General features: G+C 44.8%; 1 protein-coding gene across 4 annotated transcripts in view; it reads right to left on the bottom strand.

Moving 5' to 3' along the window:
* lrch3 (leucine-rich repeats and calponin homology (CH) domain containing 3) overlaps positions 1-11567 on the bottom strand; it is a 43558-nt gene extending 31991 nt beyond the window's left edge. For 2 of the 4 annotated variants that reach the window (XR_013491014.1, XM_033631986.2), the window contains exons 1-7: positions 11251-11566; positions 6287-6431; positions 4102-4228; positions 3728-3833; positions 3444-3580; positions 3251-3360; positions 75-168 (exon numbers count right to left, since the gene is read on the bottom strand). Coding sequence is in view for 3 of the 4 variants with exons in the window: in XM_033631986.2 (XP_033487877.2) it covers positions 75-168; positions 3251-3360; positions 3444-3580; positions 3728-3833; positions 4102-4228; positions 6287-6431; positions 11251-11521 (990 nt within the window). In the remaining variant the exon portion in view is untranslated. Of the gene's footprint in view, positions 1-74; positions 169-3250; positions 3361-3443; positions 3581-3727; positions 3834-4101; positions 4229-6286; positions 6432-11250 lie in introns of all 4 variants that reach the window. The other 2 variants (XM_033631985.2, XM_033631987.2) reach the window with 1 other exon arrangement.
* Positions 11568-12699: the final 1132 nt, after the last annotated feature.

Raw genomic sequence — 12699 nt, 5'->3', positions numbered from 1 at the left:
AGACAGGAAGTGAGCTCACACACAGACAGGAAACAGAGGACAGGACACGCTGTGTGTGTCTCTGAGTGTCTGACCTCGTTCCCCGACCACCTCTTGTCTCCGCTGTCCACGCTGTTGAAGCCAGAATCCAACGCTCCATACGGACGCCCAGGGTACAGCTCGTCAACACTGACACACACACACACACACACACACACACACACACACACACACACACACACACGGTCAAATAACTACTGACAAGGCTTTTATTGCGAAGGGTCAGCAGGAAGTGCTGTGAAGTTAAAAAGGGAAGGGAGGAAGGAGAGAAGGACAGAGGAACAGAAATAAATGAAAGAAGGAAGGAAACGGACAAAAAAAGGAAAGACAGAAGTAAAGAGAAGAAAGAAAGGAATGGAGTAGGAAGGATGGAAGAAGGGAAGGAAGGAGGAATGAAGGAAGGGAGAAAGAAATGAAAAAGGAAGAAAAGAGGGAAGGGAGGAAGGAGGGATGAGGAAAGTATATAAGGGTGGGAAGAAGGAAGGAAGGAAGGAAGGAAGGAGAAGGTAAGGAAAGAGAGACAGAAAAAAAGAAAGAAGGAAAGAAAGAGGGCAGAGGGAGGGAAGAAGAACAGGAGGAAGAAATTAAAGTAGGAAGGAAGAAAAGAAGGAAGGAAGGAAGGAAGGAAGGAAGGAGGAAAGTAAAAGAGGAAAAAGGAGGGAAAGGAAGGAAACATGAAAATGAATATAAACGAAAGGAAGAGACATGGAAGGAAAGAAACAGGGAAGAAAGGAAAGGAAAGAAGGAAAGAGAAGCTTGGGCCCACGCAGCGACCGGCAGTAAGAGTTCGGCGTCGGTGTTTAGTGTTTTATATTTGTTTTAAATGTCTTTTATGTGGCTCCTGTGATCGTCTGTGGTGTTTAAGTACTCACCTGTCGCTAATCTGAGTGTGTCAGAGCACTTTTAAAAATCGTCTTATTTTAAAGTACACGGACGACTCTGTAGTTGCGAGTCTGCTTCAGGGAAATGAGAGCAGCCACAGCCCTGTCACTGACTACTTTGTTAAGTGGTGTGAGGGTTCATTTTTAGAACTCAAAAAAAAAGACATGGCCATTGATTTAAGAAGGAGTGCCAGTACACCTGAAACCACTATCATCAAGGGACACTGCTGAAAATGTGCAATCCTATAAATACCTCGGGACTATCATCGACTCCACACTGAATTTTAAAGAAAATTGTGAAGCTGTGAGCAAGAAAGGGCACCAGCAGGGCCGCCCCTCCCTAAATGCAGAACACGCGCTGTGCGTAGGGCCTCATCTTCCATGGGGGGCCACATTTTGTGTGAGGGGACGCATTTGCACAATGGATGCACATATGCGCTACCGTGAGGTGGGCGTAGAATCAGCTCAAGAAAGGAGAGAAGAGACCTGTAATCTGACCGCGCATGCGTTGCTGCAATGATTGACAGCACTCGACATCTGACCAATCAGAGGGGTGCGCCGGCAGGCACTTGCAGAGCTGCAGCAGGTGAAGAGTTGTCGACATGTCGTCCAAAAGACATCACGAGTCAGGAAAAAAAAGGCAAAACAAGAGGAAGCTCGTGCTTCACTTGAAGGTGGGTATGTTGTTGAAATAAAACACCTAAGCTGCTACTCATTAGACAGGAATCTGTCTCCAGTCTCTGTCTACACTGGAGAATTTTTTTTTTCCAGCGGCCCTGATTAACATTTATTCAATGTCTTGTTAACGCCCTATGCATTCACCTCTGATGAAAAGGAGTGGTAAAATGACCAGCTGGTGGTCGTATATATTGATAGGCTATAAACTTTAGCCAATATATAATATATTGGCTAAAGTTTATAGCCTATCAATATATGTTGTTAATATAAGTTTTCAACTATTTTTATGGAGATAAATGTCGCCATCTGTTGGTGAATTTAATTCATAACGGTCAGCTTTTGAGGAGAAAGAGAAATACTGATTGAAATGAGTGTGTAACTGATGCATTTGTTGACAGAAGGAACTAAACTTGGATGTAAAGTTTGAAATATCAGTCTGCTCCAAATAAAATTTGGCTTAGGGCCCCAATTTGGTCAGGGGCAGCCCTGGGCACCAGCATCTGTTCTGTCTGAGGAAGCTGTCTCATTTCCACATTGACAAAACCATGATGACACTCTGTTACCATGACTAATCTGTTTTAGCCTTTTCTCTTGTGTCATGGTTTGGAAATTTGCCTCTGAAAGACAGAAACTCACTGAACCAGATTGTTAAATGGTCAAGTCAGCTGACTGGAGAGTCACAGCTGAGCTCAGAGTCACTGCATGCCGGTCAGTTACAGCGAATAGCCAGCTCCATCTGTAATGATGACTCCCATACTCAGTTCTGTGAATTTCAACCCCTTCCATCTGGTCAGAGACTTAAGGCCCCGAGGTCTAAGACTAAGATCTGCGGGAACAGTTTTATTCCTGCTGCAATTGCTCTTTTAGGCAAGTCTTTTATTTTGCACACCCTTCCTATTAATTGATTTATTATTCTTAACCACCTTTGGAAGTTTTGATTTGTCTTAACTATTTATTGTCCCTTGCATCATGTTCTTAATCAGGTCTTCTATCGTGGCACTCCAGTAGTTTGTTTTTTAATAACCTTCATGGTTTTTATTTCTGGTTTTACTTCTGGCTTTTGCAAATCCTGATCAGTAAGCCTTCTGAGTACTTGTCTCTTATGTTTTATGTTTCTATGTCCTGTTTTTGTGCAGTCTAATGTCTTGTGTTCCATGTTAAATGCTCTTACTGCAGAACAAATCTACCTACGGGTACAAATAAAGTAACCTGAACCTGAACCTGAGAGATGAAGGAAATGAAATAAGGAGGAAAAGATGAGAGAAAGGAAGGAGTGAGGGGAGGAAGGAAAGAGGAAAGGATGAAAAGGAGGGACAAACAGAGGAAATGACAGCAGGAAGGAAAACAGGAAGTAGCTACATCTGAGGTGATACACGGGAAACAAATTTGTGACTCCTAGGATGGCGAAGGAATGACCCGCACTGCTCTCCCTCTGATTGGCTACTACTTGTCGCCATCTTTGGTTGCCTTCGTGAGTGCTGGGGTAAGAGTGTCAGCCAATCAGAGGCAGAGTAAGACGGGCCATTCCTTTACTATCTGAGGACTCGCTGATTGGCGATGGGAAGTGAGCAAATATTTCACAATAAAAGCCTCCATTAATGTGTGAATGTAGACAGCGGATGATCTCAGACTGAGGGGGGAGGAGTTCTGACCAGGAGCTGAAGGTCAAAGGTCGTCTGTCGTAGTCTGGGAGGTCGGGGGTCGTCTTACTGGCCTCCAGGTTCAGGTACTTAAATATGTGGACCTTCCCTTTAATGCAGATCTGCACACACAGAAACACACACATTAAGCCCAAATCCACACAGCCTCCATTTGGACGCTGATGGTGTCATTTCCTGTGTGTACCTGTGCAGGTGGGGTCTGCAGAGGGTTGTTGTCGAGGACAATGGTCTGTAGCTGTGTGAGCTGTCGGTAACAGAGGGGGATGGAGGTCACTTTGTTACAGGAGAAGTCCAGACGCACCAGAGGGAGCTCCGCCAGCTCTGAACACACACAGGTAATACACACAGGTGTTACTACACACACAGGTGTTACTACACACGCAGGTGTTACTACACACGCAGGTGTTACTACACACACCAGTAATACACAAAGGTAGACTATGAGTACGAGTGCTTGTGTGTATTTACCTGGCGGCAGGCGGACCAGGTGGTTCCTCCTGATGTTCAGGTCTCGTAGAGCCTCCAGCTGACCCATCTGAGATGGCAGAGTCTGTATCTCATTACAGCTCACATCCTGCAACCATCAATAACTGATAATCAATAAGTCATCATTAATAACAGTAAGACAATATAGACTGCGTTGCTCTGGTAACTGTTTACTTCCTGTCAGCTGCTATGTTAACAAACATCCCAACAGGAAATACAAACATGTAAACATTTAGAATGTTTATGTGGTCATGCTGGAAAAGGTCTACATGTGAGCATTGTTCATGTTATCGGTCAGTAATCAGGAGAGACTGAGGGTAATCAATGTGATCAATACTTTGATCAGTCAGACGGACCAGTTCAGTGAGGTGTCTCAGCAGTCCAACTTCTTCAGGAAGGGACACCAGTTTGTTGTTACAGGCAATCAAAACCTTCAGAGGAAGACTGCAGACCACTGCAGGAAGGACAGACAGCTGGTTCCGACTGGAGGACAGAAGGACAGACAGACAGAGAAGTTTCTTCAGTATCACAGTGTTGTGGTAAAAGTTGACTTTGAATCCATGGGTCAAATGAGTTCATATTTCCCCCCAAATTAAGACATTACACCTCTGCTGATGCTGGATTCTTGTTGGGATAGAGGGGTGGGGTGTCCTGATTCTTGTTGGGATAGAGGGGTGGGGTGTCCTGATTCTTGTTGGGATAGAGGGGTGGGGTGTCCTGATTCTTGTTGGGATAGAGGGGTAGGGTGTCCTGATTCTTGTTGGGATAGAGGGGTAGGGTGTCCTGATTCTTGTTGGGATAGAGGGGTGGGGTGTCCTGATTCTTGTTGGGATAGAGGGGTGGGGTGTCCTGATTCTTGTTGGGATAGAGGGGTGGGGTGTCGTGATTCTTGTTGGGATAGAGGGGTGGGGTGTCGTGATTCTTGTTGGGATATAGGGGTGGGGTGTCGTGATTCTTGTTGGGATAGAGGGGTAGGGTGTCCTGATTCTTGTTGGGATAGAGGGGTAGGGTGTCCTGATTCTTGTTGGGATAGAGGGGTGGGGTGTCCTGATTCTTGTTGGGATAGAGGGGTAGGGTGTCGTGATTCTTGTTGGGATAGAGGGGTAGGGTGTCCTGATTCTTGTTGGGATAGAGGGGTGGGGTGTCCTGATTCTTCTTGGGATAGAGGGGTAGGGTGTCCTGATTCTTCTTGGGATAGAGGGGTAGGGTGTCCTGATTCTTGTTGGGATAGAGGGGTGGGGTGTCGTGATTCTTGTTGGGATAGAGGGGTGGGGTGTCGTGATTCTTGTTGGGATATAGGGGTGGGGTGTCCTGATTCTTGTTGGGATAGAGGGGTGGGGTGTCCTGATTCTTGTTGGGATAGAGGGGTGGGGTGTCCTGATTCTTGTTGGGATATAGGGGTGGGGTGTCCTGATTCTTGTTGGGATAGAGGGGTAGGGTGTCCTGATTCTTGTTGGGATATAGGGGTGGGGTGTCCTGATTCTTGTTGGGATAGAGGGGTAGGGTGTCCTGATTCTTGTTGGGATAGAGGGGTGGGGTGTCGTGATTCTTGTTGGGATAGAGGGGTGGGGTGTCGTGATTCTTGTTGGGATATAGGGGTGGGGTGTCGTGATTCTTGTTGGGATAGAGGGGTGGGGTGTCGTGATTCTTGTTGGGATATAGGGGTGGGGTGTCCTGATTCTTGTTGGGATAGAGGGGTAGGGTGTCCTGATTCTTGTTGGGATATAGGGGTGGGGTGTCCTGATTCTTGTTGGGATAGAGGGGTAGGGTGTCCTGATTCTTGTTGGGATATAGGGGTGGGGTGTCGTGATTCTTGTTGGGATAGAGGGGTGGGGTGTCGTGATTCTTGTTGGGATAGAGGGGTGGGGTGTCCTGATTCTTGTTGGGATAGAGGGGTAGGGTGTCCTGATTCTTGTTGGGATAGAGGAGTAGGGTGTCCTGATTCTTGTTGGGATAGAGGGGTGGGGTGTCCTGATTCTTGTTGGGATAGAGGGGTAGGGTGTCCTGATTCTTGTTGGGATAGAGGAGTAGGGTGTCCTGATTCTTGTTGGGATAGAGGGGTGGGGTGTCCTGATTCTTGTTGGGATAGAGGGGTAGGGTGTCATGATTCTTGTTGGGATAGAGGGGTAGGGTGTCCTGATTCTTGTTGGGATAGAGGGGTGGGGTGTCCTGATTCTTGTTGGGATAGAGGGGTAGGGTGTCCTGATTCTTGTTGGGATAGAGGGGTGGGGTGTCCTGATTCTTGTTGGGATATAGGGGTAGGGTGTCCTGATTCTTGTTGGGATAGAGGGGTGGGGTGTCCTGATTCTTCTTGGGATAGAGGGGTAGGGTGTCCTGATTCTTCTTGGGATAGAGGGGTGGGGTGTCGTGATTCTTGTTGGGATAGAGGGGTGGGGTGTCCTGATTCTTGTTGGGATAGACATAGATAGATACTTTATTGTCCCCGAAGGGAAATTTGTCTTGGACTCCATGAGCTGAGACAAGCTGATAGAGGGGTAGGGTTTAGACTCAAACCAACAGTGTGTAATTCGGGTGTCTTACCTGAGGTTCAGGTAGGTGAGGGCCTGCAGGTTGAGGAGACTGTCTGGCAGAGACCTCAGACAGTTCTGGTAAAGGTTCAGACTCTCCAGAGACACAAAGAGACAGACGTCCAGAGGAAGCTCTGACAAACGGTTACGGGACAAGTCTGAAAACACACACACAAAGTAAACGTTATATTATATCACGTCTAACAACACTTCTGTACAATCCTCCAATCACATTGCTCTGTGTGGTCGCCATGGTGACCTCACTGATCAGCTGATCTCTACCAGTGTGAAGCAGGTGTAGTACACATACTGTGATACATACAATACTACACACACAATACTTGTATATATCTTTACCAGTGCAGCTGTGAGAGGATCTGCACCTGGCTGACAGGAAGTACAAATCACCATGGTAACATCTATTCCCTGTTGTACAGCAGCTTGTGATCACAAACACAGGAAGTGCCCTGAAGTCACCAAATTAAAAGTTGGTTTGTGACAATTAGTGTGTTATTGATCAGCTGACACACTGATAGTGAAGTTATTGATCAGCTGACACACTGATAGTGAAGTTATTGATCAGCTGAAACTGATAGTGAAGTTACTGATCAGCTGACACACTGATAGTGAAGTTATTGATCAGCTGAAACTGATAGTGAAGTTACTGATCAGCTGAAACTGATAGTGAAGTTACTGATCAGCTGACACACTGATTGTTAAGTTATTGATCAGCTGAAACTGATAGTGAAGTTATTGATCAGCTGACACACTGATGGTGAAGTTATTGATCAGCTGAAACTGATAGTGAAGTTATTGATCAGCTGACACACTGATAGTGAAGTTATTGATCAGCTGACACACTGATTGTTAAGTTACTGATCAGCTGAAACTGATAGTGAAGTTATTGATCAGCTGACACACTGATGGTGAAGTTATTGATCAGCTGAAACTGATAGTGAAGTTATTGATCAGCTGACACACTGATAGTGAAGTTATTGATCAGCTGACACTGATAGTGAAGTTATTGATCAGCTGACACACTGATAGTGAAGTTATTGATCAGCTGACACTGATAGTGAAGTTATTGATCAGCTGACACTGATAGCGATGATGATATCAGAGGATTTATTCGTCTAACTCTGGTGGTTATCTGTGAGTATCTTTATAACACTGACACACAGTGAAGTCTGTGCTCCACTTCTTTTATCAGGCTGATTCATACTGACCAGATGCCTGTGGCTGCACGAACACACACACACACACACACACACACACACACACACAGGGTCATCCCAGACCATCATCAGGTCCTGAGCTGGTCCCAGACCAGGTCAGACGTCACTCAGTCACATCCTGACCCTGATACTGGTCTGACTGGGACAGCTGGCTTTAACACAGCTCACCCATGAACACTTTTCATCATCACTTTCATCCATTATTCATTCGGTCTACCACATATTTAAATACACAGACTTCATCATTAATGTGTGGTGGTCAGAAATCTATTTTCCTGCAGTTCATTGTTTCCTTGTTCCTGTTCACAATGATTTATCAGTTAGTGGTTATCAGATAACACACACCAGAGTTGGCCCCGAAAAACATGACCCTGTTTAATCAAACTGTGGAACACGTGTTCACAGTAACGCCCGAATCCTCTGATGCCACCAAACTGAACTCCTGTTTCCTGTGAGGATTAAAATACTCACTGGACCTCAGCTCATAAACTTGGTCTTTACCTGCTGCCATTTTCTCTCATGTCTCTGATTGGTACTGCTCACGTGCAGCTCTCAACAAAGATGAGACAGAAGCAAGACGCCTCACACCTTCACTGCGTCCATCATCAGCTCCAAGAGAAACAACGTGTTTGATTCTTTTTTCACCCGATCAGACAGGTGAGTTAGATTTACCGACCCCATGTGACAGGTTACCTGCCTCAGGTGATTCTTACTGTTGAGCCCTGAAATGGCCATCACAGTTTCCTAAAGTAGAAGGTGACAGATTAACAACTGTCCTGTTCAGTTTATGGATGCACAGTGATACTGGCAGAATCTGCCCACATTTTTTTTTTCTTATTCAGCACAATGAATGAATATTACAGACAGTGAACAGTTTTTCATGTCTCCATCTGCTGGTGGGCCATCACCATCACAGTCTGCATGTATAATATGATGTTAATTCATGTACAGAAGAGACTTGATGATGATCACTGAAATTAGGTGGGGAAAAGTGAATATATCTGCATCAGCAAACAATCCAACATCTTGCATCCCTAGTTCTGTTCAGCCAACAGTGTAAAAACCCCAAAGAGATTTAGTTGACTCTGATATAAAAACAAAAGAAGCAGTAAATCCTCACAGTCAATACGCTGGGATCTTTTGAACTGTTACCTGATGATCAGAACACTTATGTCAGACAGACACGTTCGTTAAGGGGGTTGTTCACCAGTGGGCTACAATGAGTACCAGGCCATCAAATCACAGCGTCCGCGGTGAGAGGAGACGGAATTGTTTGCGCTTTTATGCACGGGTCGGTGGTGAAGTGGCACACATGACTCGTGCTACCGACGGACGGACGAGCCACATATCTCGTGCTGCTTAAAAACAGGTAATACATCTGGCTACATCTTTCCCACATCAAATATCTGTGATCGCCTAGACCTGTGCGTAAAAGCGCACACAATTCCGTCTCCTTTCACCACGGATGCTGTCATTTGATAGCCCTGTACTCACTGTAGCCCACTCTTATCAGACCCAATAATAATAATAATAATAATAATAAGTTACTGTGGACCTATATGCCATGCCTTTTAATAAAATTACCAGAAGAGTTCGCTGAAAAACAGGTCATGTCAGCCTGAATTACTCGCGTGCGTCCCCGGTGAAAATCGTTGATATGCATGAGGAATACAGCTTCTACAGGCTCGCCATAGCTTACTGTCAGGACTCAGGGACCAGAATTCGGGATGGCGGACCGTCGGAATGGCGATATTTCGGTGTGGCGGCCTGTAACTGTTGGTTAAATGGCCCGTTCGGTTGGTATTCGGATAACTGGGGCTTTACTGGTATAATGCAATAGCACCACCCAGCGGTGAAACCCGTGTACACGTTACACGGAAAAAATGACCCACTCTAAACATTTAGGGATTTTTGTACAAGAACTCACCCCTAAAACAGACGTGTGTAAATCAGGACTGTAACTCAATAAATTGGTCATCACTGACTTTAGAAACCTTCTTTTGTTGTTTTTCAGCCAATTTTTAAACCTATTTCACAGCACAGCCTGACAGGCTGCAATAATAAGATGTATTTACACCCTACAGCCCCCCGCACTTCTACATATTGCCAGCTGTTGTAATCATGATAGATTGATATATTAAATGTTTTACAGGTGATCTGTACTTTATGTTGATGGTTCATGAACTGTAAATTAGCATCATCTCAGTCTGACCTGTCACCTCAGCTACACAGGCTGAATACACTGTGTCTGACTGTAAGCTTCATATAGACAAGAGTTTCCATTAAACATCAGTCAGATACAGTCAGAGCTTCACATCTGTACATGTTAGTCTAAGAATGACCACAAGTCTCTGTGATGTTAAATACTTCAATAACTAAAACAGTCAAATATACAGTAGACTCCATATAGTTTATGACACAGATAAAATGGCCAGAAATGTGAATAACTGTGTTGCAGGACGATTTAAGGTGTGCCCCTAAATTTTCTGATTGTGCTCCTGAAATTTTCAGTGCAAGGTTTCAGTGCTCCGACTGAAAATAGTTAGTCTGGAGCCCTGAATCAGCCGACAACAACGAAAACAATCAGCTCCACTGACTGTTTATATGTCTGTTATATTGGTGTTGCTGTAACTGTTTTTTTCCCAGTGTCATCCGGATGAACTTTATCAATTTATTATTTATTTAATATCAATATTATTGTCATTAACATGTTGCAGTATGACAATATTTTATCACATAGAACATTATACTGATATCATTATCTCAACTAAGACAGGACATAATTCTGTACACACAGAGACACACACAGACAGATGGACAGACCATAAGCCCAGGGACAGAGGGTCCTGGGACAGACAGACGGTCCAAAACTAGCTCCCTCAGCTCCGTTTGTTTTGTCACACCTTCCCGGCCCGTCAGCCTCTCGGGCGGGCGGAGCAGCTCTCATCATCTAACCAGGCGTCACACACGTCAAACAAAAACATCCCCAGGTGTGTGTTCACCTTTTTGAACTTACAACGTGACGTCAGACACTCGGGGTGAGGCTCATCCACAGCCCACTGGCCCCACGACACCGGACGGTCCCGCCGGGTAACGGCTAACCAACCCAGCTAACTTTAATTAACCAAACCAGCCGTGTGCTAACGTTAGCATGTTTACACACAACATGCTACAAACTGTTAGCATGCTAGCTGGCTACATCAACAACAGTTACAGGTGTACTGACACGAGCTGTGACCCCGACATGTGCCCCCCCCCCCCCGCGGGTCTTAACTTCAGTTCATCAGAAAACAACACAAACTAAAACTCAGTTCAATTATTAGTTTAACATCAGTCCGACATTTTTTGTGTTTAGTTGAACACACAGAGCTAACAGGCTAACGTTAGCTGTCACTGTGATTCTTTTGGTTGTTAACATGTTATAAAGTTAATTAAAGACCTCCGGATATAAAGTGGAGCCCTGCTGGTTTGTCTGTGAGCGGTGTTTTGGTGTAATGATGTCACGGAGACAGCGGAATCACGGCGGGAGGACATTTTGGGGGGTAACGTTACAATGTTTGTCACAACACCGGCCCTCCCTGACGGTATTCCCCATCCCGTCCTCCCCACAGCCGTTAAAGTTGGATTCAGACTCCTCACCGGCCTCAACTCCATAAAAACTCTCCCCAAGTTACTCTAACCGACTGAACAGGACCCCGCCCGGCTCCCCGTGTCCAGTCGCCGGGCTCTGGAGCTCACTCACCGGCCCTGGTGGTGTCCGTCAAGTCGTGGTTGGCGGCGCTCCGGGGAAACTCCTTCAGCTTCCTGCCGCTGAGGTTCAGGCACCCGGTGGCCGAGGCTTCGTCCAGCGCCCGGTCCAGAGAACGGTTCCAGGGCGCCGGACCCGCCGGTCCCAGTCCGTTATTACTCCCGATTAATACATTCCCGGTGCCGCTGCCGCCGCTGCTGCCGCCTCCCACCGTGAAGTTGAGTCCGGTGTTGTCCACAGAGCCCAGCAACACCGAGGCCGCCATTACACACTCCGGCTGTTAGCTCTCAGTGCTAACGGCTAACCCTCCCACCCAAACTCAACAAAGGAGCATGCGCAGAGCGGCGTCCGGAGGGGACAGGAGCGGACAGCATAGAGCACATACTACATTACATACTACATTACTACATTACATACTACAGTACTATATTACATACTACAGTACTACAGTACTACATTACATACTACAGTACTATATTACATACTACAGTACTACAGTACTACATTACATACTACATTACTACATTACATACTACAGTACTACATTACATACTACATTACTACATCACATACTACAGTACTACATTACTACATTACATACTACATTACTACATTACATACTACATTACTACATTACATACTACTGCACTACATTACATACTACTGCACTACATTACATACTACAGTACTGCATTACATACTACATTGCATACTACAGTACTACATTACATACTACAGTACTACATTACATACTACATTACTACATCACATACTACATTACAAAACTACAGTACTACATTACATACTACATTACATACTACAGTACTACATTACATACTACATTACTACACCACATACTACATTACATACTACAGTACTACATTACATACCACAGTACTACATTACATACATTACATACTACATTACATACTACAGTACTACATTACATACTACTGCACTACAATACATACTACTGCACTACATTACATACTACTGCACTACATTACATACTACTACACTACATTACAATACATACTACTGCACTACATTACATACTACAGTACTACATTACATACTACCGTACTACAATACATACTACAGTACTACATTACATACTACTGCACTACATTACATACTACCGTACTACAATACATGCTACAGTACTACATTACATACTACTGCACTACATTACATACTACCGTACTACAATACATGCTACAGTACTACATTACATACTACTGCACTACATTACATACTACTGCACTACATTACATACTACCGTACTACAATACATGCTATAGTACTACATTACATACTACTGCACTACATTACATACTACCGTACTACAATACATGCTATAGTACTACATTACATACTACTGCACTACATTACATACTACTGTACTACATTACATACTGCTGCACTACATTACATACTGCTGTA

The sequence above is a fragment of the Epinephelus lanceolatus genome, chromosome 4 (assembly GCF_041903045.1).
Source record: "Epinephelus lanceolatus isolate andai-2023 chromosome 4, ASM4190304v1, whole genome shotgun sequence".
In the NCBI taxonomy this organism is placed as follows: Eukaryota; Metazoa; Chordata; class Actinopteri; order Perciformes; family Serranidae; genus Epinephelus; species Epinephelus lanceolatus.
The sequence above is the reverse complement of the archived record's forward strand: the minus strand, read 5'-3'. Positions and strand labels throughout refer to the sequence as shown.